Raw genomic sequence first — 18230 nt, forward strand, 5'->3', positions numbered from 1 at the left:
GGGATAGCCTCCAACCTTGCCCTCTTTGTCTTCCTCAGTTGTTTCCACATCCACAGTCTCAACAACCTGGGCGCGATTCTCCGCTCCCGCGTCGGTTGGGAGAATCGCCTGGGTCGCCAAATTTTCCTGCAACGCCGGTCCGACGCCCTCCCGCGATTCATGGAAGCGGCCAGAACGGCACAATCGCGTTTTGCGCGGCGTGGTACAGTGAATCGCCCGAGATTCACCGGTTCCCCCGTGATTCTCCGGCCCGGATGGGCCGAGCGGCCTGCCCAAAACGGCGGGTTCCCCCCGGCGCCGTCCACACCTGGTCGCTGCCGGCGGGAACGCTGGGTGTGCGGCCTGCGGGGGGGGCCTCAAATGGGGTCTGGCCCGCGGTCGGTGCCCACCGATCGTCGGGCCGGCCTCTCTGAAGGAGGACCTCCTTTCTTCCGCAGCCCCGCAAGATCCGTCAGACATCTTCTTGCGGGGCAGACTCGGAGAGGACGGCAACCACGCATGCGCAGGTTGGCGCCGGCCAACCCGTGCATGCTTGGGTGATGCCAGTTATGCAGCGCCAGCCGGGTCATGTATGCGGCGCCGCCTTTACGCGGCGCCAAGGCCTGGCGCGCGTAAATGACGCAGCGCCGCTCCTAGACAATTATCTGGCCCTGAATCTGTCGGGATAGGGGCCGTTTCGCGCCGTCGTGAACCTCGACGGCGTTCACGACGGCGCGGACACTCTGCCTCCATTTCGGAGAATCCCGCCCCCTATTCCGGAGAAGAAATCAAGGATTGTAGCTTTGGTAACTCTTTCTGCCCATTGCACCAATATCACATTATCTGCTTATGCTTCCTATGATCGTCTTCTTCAGTTGTCTGCTTGAATGCAGGTTCGACTCACAGCGCCATGACCGCCACCACGGGTAGGGAAAGGAAGCAGATCCTGTATGCACCCCTGCTGAATGGAGATTGAACCCCGTGATGTTAGCACCAATCTGATCCACACCAGCCATAGAGTAGGAGAGCAAGCTTGCGGGGAACATAAAAACTGACTAAAAGCTTCTATAGGTATGTGAAGAGAAAAAGATTGGCAAAGACAAATGTAGGCACCTTACAGTCAGAAACAGGGATTACAATGGGTAACAAAGAAGTGGCTGACCAACTTTTGTAAGGGCCACGAAGAATCCAGCACGAGTTTTAAGGATACAAAGTAATAACATTTATTTACTCTAACATATATACATAACAGTAGCAGTAACTTCCCTTGCTACATACTCCTTCCTGCTGGTTCCTGAACTGGCCAGCTTTATTTATACTAGGAGTTTACTAGTGGTTTCTCCGCCCCCCTCATTGGGGAAGCTCATACTCCCACAGGATTGTGGGATAGTCATTAGTCCCCAGCCAATGGTAAGTAGGCAGGTTATAACATCCCTCCCCCCCCCCCAAAGTCCAAGGAATCCACCGAAGACCCTGGCGAAGGAGGGCGTCGGACTCGTTTGGCCGCACGCCGGACACCATTTGCACGCGGCGCTGGATCAGGCGGCGTGTAACGAGACGGAGACCGGCGCTTCCGTGATGAACGGCGCAACGGTTGTACACCCACGGCCCGTGGACCCGAGGATTCCCCCTCTGATGCATCCTGTGTCTCCATCTCGGAGTCAGAGTCTGCTGCCTCCGTCATGTCAGCGTCTCTATCTCCATTCGGTCCCGTAACGACCTGCGCAGGCTTCGAGTGGGGCACCAGTGGAAGATTGTGAGGACTACCTTCCCTTGTCTCTGGTCTCTGCGGCTGTTGAAATGAGCTCCGGGGGCGGGGAATCTTTTGAGGGGATAGTCTTCTGGACCGAACGTGGTCTACATGTTTTCGCTGGAGACGACCCTGGGCTTGCACTTGGTAAGATATAGGGCCCGTTTGGCGAACGATTACACCAGGAACCCATTGGGCACCACCAGCAAAATTCTGAACGAACACTGGGTCACCGGGCGCAAACTGCCGAATCGGCCGATGCCGAGAAAATCCCTGTCCCTGCCGTTCTTGTGTGCGGCGTACTTTTGCGCCAATGTCCGGGAAAACCATACTAAGGCGGGTGCGAAGTCTCCGGCCCATTAGGAGTTCTGCGGGAGCTACCCCAGTCACTGCATGGGGGGTGGTCCTGTACGTAAACAAAAAGCGAGCCAGTCTCGTGTCCATTGATCCGGAAGACTGCTTCTTTAGGCCTCTTTTGAATGTCTGCACTGCGCGCTCTGCCAACCCATTTGAAGCCGGATGGTAAGGGGCAGTGCGGATATGGCAGATGCCGTTCATCTTCGTGAACCTCGCAAACTCCTCACTCGTGAATGGAGTGCCGTTATCCGTGACCAGCACCTCGGGGAGGCCATGCGTACTAAACTATAAACGCATCTTTTCAATTGTTGCGCAGGACGTTGTCCCCTGCATCTTATGCACCTCTAGCCATTTGGACTGGGCGTCAATTAGTAGAAGGAACATGGATCCTTGAAAAGGGCCTGCGAAATCTGCATGCAAGCGTGCCCAAGGCCGCCCTGGCCATTCCCAGTGATGTAGGGGCGCGGCCGGCGGAAGCTTCTGATGCTCCTGGCAAATGGAGCAATTTTGGGCCACCTTCTCAATGTCGGTGTCGAGGCCTGGCCACCAGACATAACTCCGGGCCAACATTTTCATTTTGGTCACGCCTGGATGCCCATTGTGCAAGTCTGTTAGTATCAGCTCCTGGCCTTTTTCCGGGACAATCACACGCGCCCCCCAAAAGAGGATGCCGTCATCCACGCTGAATTCTGACAGCTTGGAGGAAAATGCCCGCAACTCGCCTGAGAGCTGTCTATGCTGCCCACCATACAGGACTATGTGCCAAACCTTTGACAGGACTGGCTCCGCCTGGGTCCACTCACGGATCTGTGATGCCGTGACTGGCAAGGTGTCCATAAAATTTAGGGTTGCAACCACCTCACCGGTCGTGGGGGTCGACATGGGGCCGGTTGATAAAGGCAATCGGCTCAGTGCCTCGGCATTTGCTATCTGCGTACCTGGTTTGTGCTCCAGAGAATACTCGTATGCAGCAAGCAACAAAGCCCAGCTCTGGATCCGTGCAGAAGCAATGGGCGGTATTGGCTTATCCTCTCTGAAAAGTCCCAGCAGGGGCTTATGATCAGTCACGATATTGAAATGGCGGCCGTACACGTACTGGTGGAAGCGTTTCACCGCAAAAACCACTACCCGGCCCTCCTTCTCGATCTGCGCGTACTTTTTCTCCGCTGCAGTTAATGTGCGGGAGGCGAAAGCTATCGGTTGTTCGGCCCCGTTCTCCATCTTGTGTGACAGGACGGCCCCACTACCATACGGGGATGCATCACATGTGACAAGCAAAGGCTTTCCAGGATCATAGTGGGTTAGTAACCCAGACGACGACAATTGTTGCTTTACCCGCCGGAAAGCGGTTTCTTGCGGCTGACCCCAAACCCAGGTGTGATTTTTCTTTAGCAGAAGGTGCAAAGGGGCCAGCGTAGTTGCCAGATTGGGGAGGAACTTCCCGTAATAGTTTACGAGACCGAGAAAAGAATGAAGATGCGAACTGTCAGTCGGGGGGGGCATGTTGAATTGCACGCAACTTCTCTGCGACGGGGTGCAGACCTTCGCGGTCCACCTGATAACCTAGGTAGACTACTTCCTTTGCCTGAAATACGCACTTTGTGCGACGTAAACGGACTCCAGCCTCCGAAAGGCGTCGAAGGACAGCCTCCAGATTTTCCAAATGTTCCTGCTCCGACGTCCCTGTAATCAAAACGTCATCTAGGTAGACAGCCACACGTGGTAAACCTCTCAAAATGCCCTCCATAACACGTTGAAAAATTGCGCAGGCAGAGGATACTCCAAAGGGCAACCGTGTATATTCATACAGGCCCCGGTGTGTATTAATCGTTACGTATGACCGGGAGGCAGGGTCCAGCTCCAACTGCAGGTAGGCGTGACTCATATCTAATTTTGTGAACGAGAGTCCACCTGCAGGTTTCACGTAGAGATCCTCTATGCGAGGCATTGGATATCGGTCGAGTCGGGAAACCGTATTCACTGTAAGTTTATAGTCGCCACACAAGCGAACTGTGGCATCTAGCTTCATTACAAGTACAATTGGTGCTGCCCAGTCAGCAAAACGGATGGGCCTGATAATACCCAAACTCTCCAAACGAGTGAGCTCCCCTTCTACCTTCTCGAGCAAGGCGTAAGGCACTGGGCGCACCCAGAAATAGCGCGGCGTGGCTCCTGGTTCAACTTGGATACGGGCTACGGCCCCTTTTATTTTCCCCAAACCAGGCTGGAATACATCTGGCTATCGTCCTAGCACCTCAGTCAACCCTTCAGAAACTGTTTGGAGGATGTGCTGCCATTGCAACCGCAAATGGCGCAACCAGTCTCGACCCAACAGGCTGGGCCCATGGCCGCGCACCACGATAAGTGGGAAACGCCCCTCCTGGCGTCCATAAACAACAGGGGTCATTGTAGTTCCTGCAATGTCCAGTGGTTCCCCCGTGTAGGTGGCCAACCTGGCCTGTGAGTCGGTTAATGTAAGGGTCTGTATACCCTGCTTGATGCAGTCGAATGTCCTCTGGGCGGTCACGGAGACCGCTGCGCCAGTATCCAACTCCATCTCAAGCAGGTGGCCATTGACCCGTACTGTCACCTTAATGGGGGCCACACGGGGAGCTGCCACACAATGCAGCTGCAGGCAGTCGTCCTCCGTCTCCACGTCCTCAGGAGTAGTCGCCGCAGGTTCATCCACATGGAAGGTACAGCCCCTGGGCTGGGCCCAGTTTCGGTCGGAACAACGTAGCCTCTGGCGCCCCCAGGACCGCCGTCCGCGACGGGGTCGGCGCCTACAAGTCTGACGCGGACATGGGTCCTCATCCATTGGCTCTGGAGAAGGCTCCCTTCGGGGAGGAATGTCCGACGGCCACTGGCGTCAGTCCGGACGTTGCCTCGCCCAAGGTACCACAGGAGTGCGGGGGGACGTTTTCGGACGTAAGGGGTTGCGCCCCAAGGCATGCACTTCCATTCCCTGTAGCTCCTGTACTCCTCGCTCTGTGCTCTCTCGGGACAATACTATTTGAATGGCCTGTTGAAAAGTCAATGTTGGCTCCGCTAACAACTTTCTCTGAGTGGCCGCATTGTTAATACCGCAAACCAAACGGTCGCGTAACATTTCTGATAAGGTCTCACCATAGTCACAGTACTCCGCAATCCAGCGTAGCCTGGATAGAAAATCGGCAAGGGATTCTCCAGGGGTCCTCTCAGCGGTATTAAACCGGTAACGCTGGACTATCGTGGACGGGGTTGGGTTAAAACGTTGCCCCACTATATTCACAAGTTCATCAAACATTTTGGTGTCCGGCGCAGCTGGGTACGTAAGGCTCCTAATCACCACAAACGCATGCGGGCCGCAGGCGGTGAGCAATATGACCACCTGGCGCTCGTTTTCGGTGATGTTGTTTGCCCGGAAATAGTAACGCATCCGTTGTGTGTACTGGTTCCAGCTTTCCAGCGCAGCATCAAAAACATCCAAACGTCCGTACAGAGGCATGGTGTAATAGAAAACAACTTCCAACCTGTATCCAACAAAAATCCAGGGAGGTGGCTTCAGCAGTGTAGACAGCTATTCACTTTAACCTTCGTCGCCAGTTTTGTAAGGGCCACGAAGAATCCAGCACGAGTTTTAAGGATACAAAGTAATGACATTTATTTACTATAACATATATACATAACAGTAGCAGTAACTTCCCTTGCTACATTCTCCTTCCTGCTGGTTCCTGAACTGGCCAGCTTTATTTATACTAGGAGTTTACTAGTGGTTTCTCCGCTCCCCTCATTGGGGAAGCTCATACTCCCACAGGATTGTGGGATAGTCATTAGTCCCCAGCCAATGGTAAGTAGGCAGGTTATAACACCAACCAAATACAATCTTTGGTTCTGTCTTCACAAATAACATACCAGAAATGTTGGGGAGCACAGGCTTTAGTGAGAGAGAGGAACAGAAGGAAATGGTGTTGGGGAAATTGATGGAATTGAAGGCCGATAAATCCAAGGGCCTAATAATCCATATCTCAGAGTACTTAAGGAAGTGGCCTGTGAAATAGTGGATGCATTGATGGTCACCTTCCAAGATTCTCTAGACTCTAGAACAGTTTATACAGATTAGAGGTGAGCTAATTAACCCCACTATTTAAAAAGGGATGTAGAGAGAAAACTTAATTATAGACCGACCAGTCTAACATGGGTAATGAGGAAAATGGCAGAGTCCATTACAAAAGATTTAGAGTGCGATTAACCAGCTGTATCCTGCCGGAATCAGGATGAGATGCAGCCTCGGCGGAATGCTTCGGGGCTTGGGAAAAAACCAAAGTACAGTTAGATAGCGGGTTTTAACGCCGAGAACTATTCCATTAATCCCATCAAGAACTGACTTTTTTTTTAGTTAAATCCCGCCCTTTAGTAGCAGGATTGGACACAGTTGGCATGGATTTACAAACGGGCAATCATGCTTGCCATATCTACTGGAATTCTTCGAGGATGTAACTCGTAGACTTGAGGAGGGGGTGCAAGTGGATGTAGATTATTTGGACGTGGCTTTCGACAAAGTCCCACATAAGAGATTAGTGTGTAAAATTAAAGTGCATGGAATTGGAGGCAGTGAATTGAGATTGATATAAAACTGGTTGGCAAACATGAAACAAAGAGGAGGAATAAATGGGTCTTTTTCCAAATAGCAGGCTGTGATTAATGAGCTACCCCAGGGATTGGTGCTGGGGCCCCAGCTATTCACAATATATATTAATGATTTAGATGAGGGAACTAAATGTAATATCTCCAAATTTGCAGCCGACACAAAGCTGGGTTGGGAGGGAGAGCTGTGAGGAAAATGCTTCAATGTGAGAATGAAACAATTTAGTTTATTTGAGTGGTAACAACAACAGCGATAAGTTGCTAACAAAGTAAAACATCCCAAGGCACTTCACTACCGTGCTATCAAACCAAACTTTACACTGGGCCACATAAGAAGATATTAAGACAGATGCCCAAAGGTTGCCAAAGATTTCGAAATCCAATTGCTGCTTGGAGGAGTCATGAAAATAGTACATCAATTGAAAAACCCAGCAGTTTTGTTTGGGAAGATTTATGTGTCGATGCCCTTTCTGAATACAAAAACACCTGCATTTAGCAGCAAATTTGCAACTAAAGCAAACGTGACAAAGTGTTATCTTGAAAGTTACAAGGATAGCAATGTAGAAAATATATAGCAGGATCTCAGGATAAATTGAATTGTGAGTTTGTGAAGACAATATTTCAGGAAGTCATGATTGGAATTGAGGTAAAGACCTGCGGCCGGATTCTCCATTCCTGAGACTAAGTATTGATGCCGGAGTAGGTTTTGTGGAATTCTACGACAGCAAACTGGCAGACCTGGACCAATTCACCAACCATTGAGGTACCGCTGCACCACATGGAACACGATCAATTCCAATGAAAATCTGTGTCAGGTTCACCAGTTTCAGGATTGGCACCCGAGAGGCTGCAAGCTGCAGCCGCATATGAGCACTCCACTCGTGGCAGCAAGGTGCAGTGATTAGCAATGCTGCATCATGGCGCCGAGGTCCCAGGTTCGATCCTGGCCTTGGGTCACTGACCATGTGGAGTTTGCACATTCTCCCCGTGTATGCGTGGGTTTAATAATAATAATAATAATCACTTATTGTCACAAGTAGGCTTCAATGAAGTTACTGTGAAAAGCCCCTAGTCGCCACATTCTGGTGCCTGTTCCGGGAGGCTGGTACGGAACCCACAACCCAAAGTGCAGTGTAGGTGGAATGGCTACGCTAAATTGCCCCTAAATTGGAAAAAATCAATTGGGTACTCAAAATTTTTTTTTTTTTTTAAATGAGCACTCCACTACCCCCATACACCCATCCCAGCCAACAACGTAGGCTCTGGTTGCGCTGGAGCATGCCCATTCCGTTGATGGGTCGGCTGGAGCAAGAGGGTACCTAGGGGGTTGTCCTGGGGGGCACCCATATGACTTGTGACACTAAGTTAACAGTGGGCAGTCAGCGGTATGCGTAGCCGGATGCAGCCTGGCAGGCTGCGGCAATGGTTTTCCGTGCCTATCCACCCCGGCCCTACGGGCCACTTCCCGGCCACCCCCGCTGCTCCCCCACCCCTGGCAGAAGCCTCCCCCCCCCCCCCCCCCCCCCCAACCAGCAGCACAACTATCAGCACACTTTGGCGATGTTGTCCACTGTCCCTACCCCCTCCCTCCTCCTCATCACCCACAGCACCTGGTTCACAATTTTTGAAAGCACACGTGAACCTCGCCTTCGGGAATTCCCCCCGGTGGAGGAAGAGGATAACGGAGGACCCGGAGAATACTGGGTCAGGCCCGCTAATTTTAGGCCAAACGCATTGACTCCACTGTTGAGGCACAGGAGAATTGCGATTTGGCTTGAACCCAGCGCCCGCCACGATTTTGTCGTCAAAACCAATTCTCAGCCAAATGCGTTTCATGATTCCGGCATCGCCCGACATAGAATCTCACCCCTGAGTTTTCAGACTGAATTGTGCAGCTCTGATTTTGAAGTTGTACAGTCTATCACGTAGGTTTGATGTGATTGCCTGGGGAGTTTTACATTTCTAAGATTCCTGTTGATTAGTTTGTCACCTGCAGTCAGGATCATTTATTTTTTATAGTAAAGTCCAGAGAGGTGCCTAGCTTAGGGCACTTATACTAGCTTGCTATCAGGTATGGGTTTATAAAGCATTGATTTCAGTCCCATATGCATTCCTGATCTGGGGGTTTCACCAATGGGAAACCTAGGACACTGGATTAGCAGATTTATTAATGCTCCTTCCCTACTGTTCTAACCCGACAAGAGGCCCAGGGATCTGCAACTTCAGAGTCCCTGTGACCTTACCTGAGTACGATCTACCCAGATGAGAAGGGTGGAGCTACCCTCTTGAACCAGAGACTGCTGGGACATAAATTCCACTGCCCACACCTGGGCCGGGGTGGGAGACACTTCAGGGAATAGGAGGTGTAAATATATAAAGACATGGAAACATAGAAAATGGAAGCAGGAGGAGGCCATTTGAGTCTGCTCCGCCATTCACTATGATCATGGCTGATCATCAAGTTCAATACCCTGATCCCCCATATCCCTTGATCCCTTTAGCCCTCAGAGCTGGATCTAATTCCTTCTTGAAATTACACAACGTTTTGGTAGCGAATTCCACAGATTCACTACTCTCTGGGTGAAGAAATTTCTCCTCACCTCAGTCCTAAAAGTTTTACCCCGTATCCTCAAACTATGACCCCCTAGTTCTGGACTGCCCCACCATCGGGAACATTCTTAAATAAATCGTAACTTTTTTCTCCAGTCGTCGCTTCCGAATTGTCGCTTACCTGAGATTTTACACCTCCAGTGCCTGAGTAAGAAAACGCCTCAGGAGTTGTACTTACCAGGTGTTTGCTGGTTTAACTTTTTGACCCTATTGGATTGTGTTGAGATGCTATGATTGGTTTCCATCTACTCAAGCAACAGAATGAAAAAAGAAGCAAAATTATCAGTACTTAACCAATTTTGGAAAGCATGTGGATGTTTGGTGACATCCCATTTGCCGATATAACTTGTCTTTATGCAGGTCTTTAATTCCATAAAATATTTTGAGACCCTTCATAGAAACGATTATCAAACAAAAATTTAACACCAAATCTCAAAGAAATGTAGGACAGAGGATCAAAAACTTGGCTAGAAAGGTAGGTTTTAAGAAATAATGTGGAAAAGGGGAGGTGTAGAATCCTAGCAAAAGAAGGAAACCATTCAGCTCATCAAGCCTACTTGAAAGAGCTGTCCAATTAGTCCCACACGGCAACTTTCTCCCCATAACCCTGCACATTAGTCCTTATCAAGTCGAAGTCCAAATTGCCCTGTGAAACCTACTGTGGAATTTGATTCCATCACATTTTCAGGTCTTGCATTCCAGATTTTTACACCATTCTGAAGGAATTTCTCTTAATTTCCCCTCTAGGTCTTCTGTTAATTATATTCAATATATAACTGTCGGTTACTGGCCACTCACCAGAGAAAATAGTTTCTTCCACCATGTCTATCAAAACCCTTCATAATATTGAATACCACTGCTTACTCCTCTGGTATCATCCTGATAAACCATTTCTATACCCTTCCCAAGGCCTTGACACCTCTCCTAAAGATAAGAAGAAACAATAGAGGCAGGGAGGTGTAGGGAGGGAATTCCAGAGCTTATGGTTGAAGCACCTGAAGGCATGGCCTGCCAATGAGGTGGAGCAATGAAGTTTCAGCATGCACAAAATCTAATTTGTACTTAATTCTTCTTAAATTGGTCGGTTTGCAGGATTGAAGGAGCTGGGAGCGAATTATGAGTTTTTTTCAGGAAAGAGATAAAAAGTTTCCCGGTGGAGCCGGCCTCCACATTGCTGGAGGGACTGCTGACAACAGGAGGACTGGAGAAGGGGGTAGTGTCGGCGGTTTATGGGGCTATTTTGGAAGAGGAGAAGGCACCACTGGAAGGGATCGAAGCAAAGTGGGAGGAAGAGTTGGGAGAGGATATGGAGGAGGGGTTCTGATGTAAGGTGCTCCGGAGAGTGAACGCCTCCACCTCGTGTGAGAGGTTGGGGCTGATACAGCTGAAGGTGATATATAGAGCACACCTCACAAGGGCGAGGATGAGCCAGCTCTTTGAGGGAGTAGAAGATGTGTGTGAACGTTGCGGGGGGGGGGGGGGGGGCGCATGTCACGTTCATATATTTTGGTCCTGTTCAAAGCTGGAGGATTACTGGAAGGAGATTTTTAGGGTAATCTCTAAAGTGGTGCACGTGAAACTGGACCCGGGCCCTCGGGAGGCCATATTTGGAGTGTCAGACCAGCCGGGGTCGGAAACGGGTGCGGAGGCCGGTGTTGTAGCCTTCGCCTCGTTGATCGCCCAAAGGTGGATCCTGATGGGATGGAGGGCAGCCTCTCCACCCTGTGCCCTGGCGTGGTAGGGGGACCTGTTGGAATTCTTGACTCTTGAGAAGGTTAAGTTTGAACTGAGGGGAAGGATGAAGGGGTTCTACAATTCATGGGCGTTATTCAATATGCACTTTCAAGAAGTGGATAACATCGAACATTAGTTGGGGGGAGGGGGACTGTATGTGTTACTGGTGACAGTGGGTGATTTCTGATCCCTTTTTGTTATTTGTTTATGTTAACGTGAGCAGTTGTTTGGGGGTTGATGGGAGGATGGGATTGTTGTTGTTGATATGGGGATTGACATATTCGTTATTGCTTATTGTTTATTGTTGGTGGGTGTAAATTTGGAGAAAATGTGAAAAATATTTTTTTTTAAATAAATTCTTCTTAAATTAATCGCTGATCTGTTTGAATCCATGACATGCCGTTATTTATTTTTAAGATCATTAGGTAAGGAATGAAAATAGGCTATTCAACCTGTCCAGTTTGTAGTATTGTATTAGTTCAAAGCTTGGTATGACCACTTTGCATCTTGTTCCAACCCCTGGCCATACTCCAAGGGCGGGATTCTCTGTTTCTGAGACTAAGTGTTGACGCCAACGCAGAATTCGTGGACTTCCACGACAGCAAAAATGTTGGCGCCGCACTTGGACCGATTCCACTACTGTGACCGATGCCACGTGGAACACAATTGATTCCAATGAAAAACGGTGCGGGATTCACCGGGTCCATGATTGACACGCGGGAGGCTGACAAGCTGCAGCCACACATGCACGTTACAATCTCCACACACACTCATTCCAGCCAACAAAATGGCACTGATTGTGCTGGAGCACGTCCATATAACTGATGGGTAGGCTGGGACCAGAGGGCACCCAAGTGTGTGGTCTGGGGGGGGGGGGGGGACACCTATACAATCCGTGGCCCTAAGTTCACAGTCGGCTGTCAGCAGTATGCATGGCAGCCTTGCCAGCTCCGGTAATGGTTTTCTGTGTCCGTCCACTCAGACCCCACAGCCCACCTTCTGGCCAGCTCCCACTACTCTCCCCAGCCCCGGCAGAAACCCCCCAGCGAGCGGCACAACTGTCAGAAAACTATGGCGGTGTTGGACACTTTCCGTACCCCCTCTGTCTCGCTCAGCAGCCACCACGCCAGTTTCATGATTTTTAAAAGCACACGTGAACTGCGCCGTCGGGAACTCGGCCCATCTGAGGAGGAGAATTGCAGAGGCCCCAGAGTATACCGGGTCGGGCCTGCTAATGACACGCAAACAATGTTTACTGTACGTGCATTCCAGAAAGCATTGGCACCGCTGTCGAGATGACGGAAAATAGAGATTTTGGCATCGGAACCGATTCTCCGCCCAATCGTGTTTCGCGATGTCACTGTCAGCCAATGGAGAATCCCGCCCCTAATCTTTCCTGGCTCAGTAATTTAATCCAACTTTCTTTAAACGCTTGATTTGAAGTATCACAAAACAAGACCTTTTCTGAAGAGGAAGCAGGAGTAGTAAGATTATGTTGTCTGTAAATTATCAGACACTTCGACCAGTTTATTATTTAAACATTTTACCCAGGTGCCCTTTTATGCGAGATGAACAAAGGACAAACACAGGCTCATGATTCAACCCAAATTTATTTACAAGCATAATAAAACAGTTACTCTCCCAAATTATCCCCAATACTATCTGTCCAAGATTCTAATACTACCCATGCCGCTAAACTTGATCGAGCTGCGGCTCCAATCCTCGGAGTTGCCATCATTTTAGGGCCCTCGTATGCGAAGGTGGTTCTCGCACGTCTCTGATTTGCCACCGAGTCTGGTCCATAGTCTCCGTGTCGAGTCTTTGCTGGGGAGGGTCGCTGCGTGTCCCCCTTATCCCTTTCTTTGCACCCTTCCAGAAGTTTCTTTGGCCCTCAGACAATGAGGTCACTAGGTGGGGGTTGCAGCACCCAATGAAGTTGCCAAGTTTACAGGACACCAAAACCTCCCCCCAAGGGTCCAACCTCAGGTGCATTGTCCGCATGTAACCTTATCCCATAAGGTAATGGATGGGAATCAAGGTGCCAAAACGTTTGGCTGCACCTGGGCAAGAACTTGTAACTCCAAAGTGCTGTGCTAATATGTTTTATGTTCTCTTGCATCCAACCTTGTTCCTTCGCCCTCCAACAATTTGGATGATAGTTGTATTTTATTTTGAGGGGGGTGGAGAGAAAAGTGGGATTCCTTTAGGTTTAGTTGCTTTCAAAATGACATGTGTTGTGAATAAAGACTGGGTCATCAATCAGGTATTTCAGATTCAATAATCCACTTCCTGAGATGGGCATGTACACAGTATTACAGGACATTTAGGATGATTGTCCAGCCAGCTTGGTTTATCAGTGATACCTGGAGTTGAGGAGTGGATTGTCCCCTAGAATTCATCCCATTTTGCTTCTGATAGCCCAGCAGACCAGTGTCCTCATGAATATAGTAATCATTGCCAAATTGGCAATGGGAAATTCCGCAGTGCTCTGTGCTGATACATTTTTAATGTTAAACTCCAAAAGTGTGCCCAACCCACGGATAGAGGTCAGTACACTCTGGTTATTACCAATCTGTATTCTATATCAACCAAACAGGCTTGGTTTAGGTACCTCAAGCAACATGCTACAAATACCAATTCCATCTATAACATCACTCCTACCTTAGCTCATCTGCTGAAACCCTCATTCTCCTTTTGTTAGCTTTAGACTTGACTTCTATTTCACTGCTGGCTGTTCTCCAATCTCTCATAAACTTGAGATCATCCAAAACTGCCTGCATCCTAGCTCACATCAGATCCATTTCATCCGTCACACCTGTGCTTGCTGCCAAAATTGACTCCTTATCCAGCAACACTGCAATTTTAAAATTCTCATCCTCATTTTCAGGTTCCTCGCCCTCCTATTTCTGTAACTTTTTCCAGCCGTACAACCCACCAATCTCCTCCGATTCTGACCTCTGTCACAACATTGATTTTAATTGCTCTAGGACTGGTGGCCATATTTTCAACTGCACAGGCCCTCCGCTCAGGAATTTCCCCCCGTAAACCCTCTCCGCCTTTCTACTTCTTTCTCTCCTCCTTTCAGATGTTCCTTCAGACCTCTTTTGCCCAACTGCCACAATAGCTTCTTTAGATAGCTCCGTGTCAAATTTTGTTCGATAATCACGCCTGTGAAGCTCCACGTGACGTGACCTTTCACTACATTAAAGGTGATATATAAATGCAAGTCATTGTTGCTGCTGGGAGCTTTCATGCATATACAAATGGAGGATTTAAAAAGCCTCTATGTGGAAATGGAATGACAATGGAAGAATAGGGAAGAGCAAAGGTAGGTAATTCAAAATATTTAAAATTTCCAGAAAGAATTTCTAGAAAACCAAAGGTGTAATCTTTACACTTGATGTTCCATAATTCTTCAAATTTTGAATGCTTTTAAGTTAAAATACTTACCTGGAAGCAGCTCGTTTTAGAAGTCTATTCATCTACGGTTTAAAAAAACTTTATTTTCTTTTCATTAAATCATCAAAGATTTATTTTTTATTATAATGTATTTGGAGTTCATTCAAATCTTGGATCCCAATGTAATTCAATTGAAACAGAACATTTACCGGAAAGTTGCTTTTCTGTATATGTTTCTCAGAATTTGACCTTAAGATGTAAGAAGCATGTTCGTAATATTTGTTACTTCACCCAAAATATTAACTATTGATGTTTTCTTTTAATTTTGTTCCAGTCTTGGACTCATAATATTGGAAAGGAGAAAGAGTTCCTTCGGAAATTGGTGAAAGGGCAAGTGATTACAGATTTGACAGCTGGGATTTGAGTCAACTTTACTCTGGTCGCAAAATAAAATTGGGGAAACGAAGCAAAACACAAAGGCAAACAAAAAGAGTGTGGCCTGTGGACTCTCAGTACCTCAATGAGGACGAGGATACAGCTGTACCAGACTACCGGGAGGTCTGCACATCTGAATAAAACACTCACCTGTCATTTTGCATCAACACTATACTGGGAGGGTGGGGGGGCGGGGTGGATTTCTGTGCAGTCACAATTCATTGCTCCACTTTAGTGTGCAATGAGAAAAGAAAGACACTGACAGACGTGCCATAATTACCTCTGGAGAGAGAAGTGCAACAGGATTGTTGAGGTATTTCTCTTTTATAGCTTGAATGTAAAGGCTTTCTTGAGCTATGTGAACAAACACTTTTACATTGTGTTTATTCTAGTTTATTATTTCCTCTCCCAACCCCAAAAATTCATGAGACTGGCTATTCCGTCCCAGACTTGTCCATTATTGCTGCTATTCCTTTTTGGGGTAGAGGATTTAAAAAAAACTTTATCTTGAAGAAAAAAATGTCTATACAGAACAGAAGCTGTGAAAGAGGTTAAGTACGGACAACCTCTTTTTATTTTAAGAGCAGAAAATCGTGTATTACTGGTAATATTTTGCTCTTTCTGTGCTGCCGAGTGCTGCTATCACTCGTGTGTACAATGATCAGAAGAAAGCGCTCCATCGAATGGCTTTAGTAACTGGAACTCTTAAACTTGAAACACAATTAAACCTTCAGCAAGTACACACACTTCCCAGTTTGGATACCTGCTTGGAAAGCATTTTTTTATCGTTACAAGTAGATCATGTCAGAACAAAGGACAGGTCATACAGACAACTGTTTTCATGTGTTTGTATTATGCCACAGTATTATCGATTTGAAATGCAGTGTTGCTGGCTCATGCCATGCCATGGTACAAACCCAGCTTTCAAGAGTTTGGAAGGACATCTCTCTACTAGCTGAATCCACATTTCTTGCAGGATTAGCAAGTAAACTACACGAGGTGGTGTTATCTCACCACCGTTCAACAAGCTTTGACCAGGTGTCACCTTCGGCTCTTCTTTTTTGGCAGATAATGATGGATTTTTAATTCTGAAAGACTTAGTAACTATGTTTTGTTTAAATGTGTTTCTTTCTTGTTCATTGAGTGAATCTTATTGGTATGGAGTAGATAGCTCTAAGCAAAGCACAAGAGCAATCATTGTTTGTTCTGGTACTAATATGACATGTTTTGGAACTATCCTGTTAAACACATTGTTCATGTTGCCAGCTTGTCTATTTGCTGTTCCAGGTTTGATATGTAATTGAAACGCACTCACTGGGGATTTGAGTGAAAAGTAACTTGGATTGCAGTCACCTGTTTGGAAAAGCACTTTCCCTCCAGCCATTTGAAGCATGTTTTATTGTTTAATCTCCCTCTTTTGTCTCATTTGCCCCCAGTTGCATCCAGATATGTCTCAAACTTGCTCCTGCCTTCTATAAAAAACAGATCAGCGGTGTGTTTCTTATATGAGACAAAACACAGTACAGGATACTATTAATGACATATATATTAAATTGCAAAGCTCGTTGTGTGTTAGACTTTGGAATTTGCCAGCCCTGAAATTCTAATTCTGCAAAACAAATCAAGCAGTTCAATGGCCATTCTATCTGATCTCACTCTTAATTATAATGTAGTAAAGTCGTTCCAGAATTCACCAACGCCCAATTACATTAAATAGGCAATAGACCTGTTTCTTATTTGATCAAACGGAAAGTAAGATTACTATTGAAAAGATGGCTGAATTCAAAAGTGTTACATCATGCTCAGTATCTCCAAATGGTACCTTTAGTATCTTCCATTGCTACTCATTGCCGTCCGAGGTTATTTTTAAGGCATTTGGAAATTGCTTAGCAAACATTGGGCTATATTATGTTTCTTCTACTCCTACCCTTCCACCAGTACATACATACATAGTTGTCCGTTGAATTTATGACATTATTAAGGATTTTCAATTGATCCATATGTAACCATTTAAGATGGCAACCTCAAGATGCCCATTCAAGTATGATTACATTTCTGAGTGTAACAACCCTGGAAAGCAAACTTACTTCAGATAATCATTACAAAAGGGGTAATCTCACTCTCTGCCCTAGTAAATAATGCAGGGTTGATGTGGAAGGAAATACCAGGGCAGTAAATGTTCCACAGGCTCTAGTTCAGAGCTAACCCAGCAGAGAAGTTTGACGCCAATTTGGAAAATATATTCTCAATAATGGGGGAAATGTTTTCAAGTTTTGTTTGTCACTAGGATTTCGGTCTCATTGCCAGAAGAGTTATTCTATTTGCTGCAATTTATCCTGTTCTGGTTGAGCTATTCTTTCTCATACCCTGGGCACTCATTGGATCCGGTGTTACCCAATTAGCTGTGGTCAGCAAACTCCATTAGTTTGCAGAAGCTTTTAAATTTGAAAACAAATGGCTGATAATTGATGAAAGGTTCGTGAAATAGCTCACAAAGTGTTACTTTCTGTCTCACTGCGTTTTGGATTCGGGATAGTTCTGACTTTAAAACTGGAACCAGATAGCTTTCTGTTTCTGTGATCAGTTTTCTCCGTTGTTTCAGAATATTACCTTCCGAGAGCCCAAATGTAGAGGTAAGAAATGAATGGCGGTGCAGATAAAGTACATTAACATGTTGTTGATTACATATCCAATATTATCAAGACGAAAGCTGAAAAGAACGGGGTCAGCTGAAAATGATAATTCTGTGTTTGTATGATATGTATCGTTCAAAACTGCCAAGACTATCAGTTTCTTGCATTTTGAGACTAATGTGGCCTTGAAATTGTTCTTCAACATCGCCTGCCTACAGTCAAACCTTATCACTACTGGTTTGTACTGTCAAAAAATTATTCATAAAAGAGAACTCAAACTGTTAAGGTTTGAGCACTAGTGCTGACAATATTGGATGGGGGCAGGGTGGGAATTGTTATATGGAGATTTTCTGAAAACACCATTTATAAAATATGGTCCTTTAAATTTGGCTTCAGTTCCATCATTTTTTCAGGTATGAATGTGATTTTGCTGGCACCAAGCTACAAGTAACCAGTGACATCCCAAACTTTCCTGGAGAAAAAGCCCCAAACTATTCAGACTGAGTCCTCCGAAAACTTGGCTTCAACTTCAAACACGGTGCCTCAGAAACTCATTATTCATTAAACTAGCCTGAGTGTGAGGCCAAGATACTTCAGCTTTGTGGTTCCGTAATCTCTTTGCACTAGCGTCAGTTAATACAATGTTAGACTAATAAGATCATAAGCGTAAGAGTATAAGAAATGGGAGTAGCGGTAGGCCATCTGGC

The 18230-nt window shown here is 46.9% G+C and overlaps 1 protein-coding gene across 8 annotated transcripts in view; it reads left to right on the top strand.

The window, feature by feature from the left end:
* Positions 1-15064, top strand: part of st3gal3a (ST3 beta-galactoside alpha-2,3-sialyltransferase 3a) — a 1052507-nt gene extending 1037443 nt beyond the window's left edge. For all 8 annotated transcript variants that reach the window (XR_011948150.1, XM_072510649.1, XM_072510647.1 and 5 more), the window contains one exon: positions 14790-15064. Coding sequence is in view for 7 of the 8 variants with exons in the window: in XM_072510649.1 (XP_072366750.1) it covers positions 14790-14879 (90 nt within the window). In the remaining variant the exon portion in view is untranslated. The remainder of the gene's footprint in view (positions 1-14789) is intronic.
* The last annotated feature ends 3166 nt before the right edge of the window (positions 15065-18230 follow it).

This window comes from Scyliorhinus torazame, chromosome 7 (genome assembly GCF_047496885.1).
Source record: "Scyliorhinus torazame isolate Kashiwa2021f chromosome 7, sScyTor2.1, whole genome shotgun sequence".
Classification (NCBI taxonomy): Eukaryota; Metazoa; Chordata; class Chondrichthyes; order Carcharhiniformes; family Scyliorhinidae; genus Scyliorhinus; species Scyliorhinus torazame.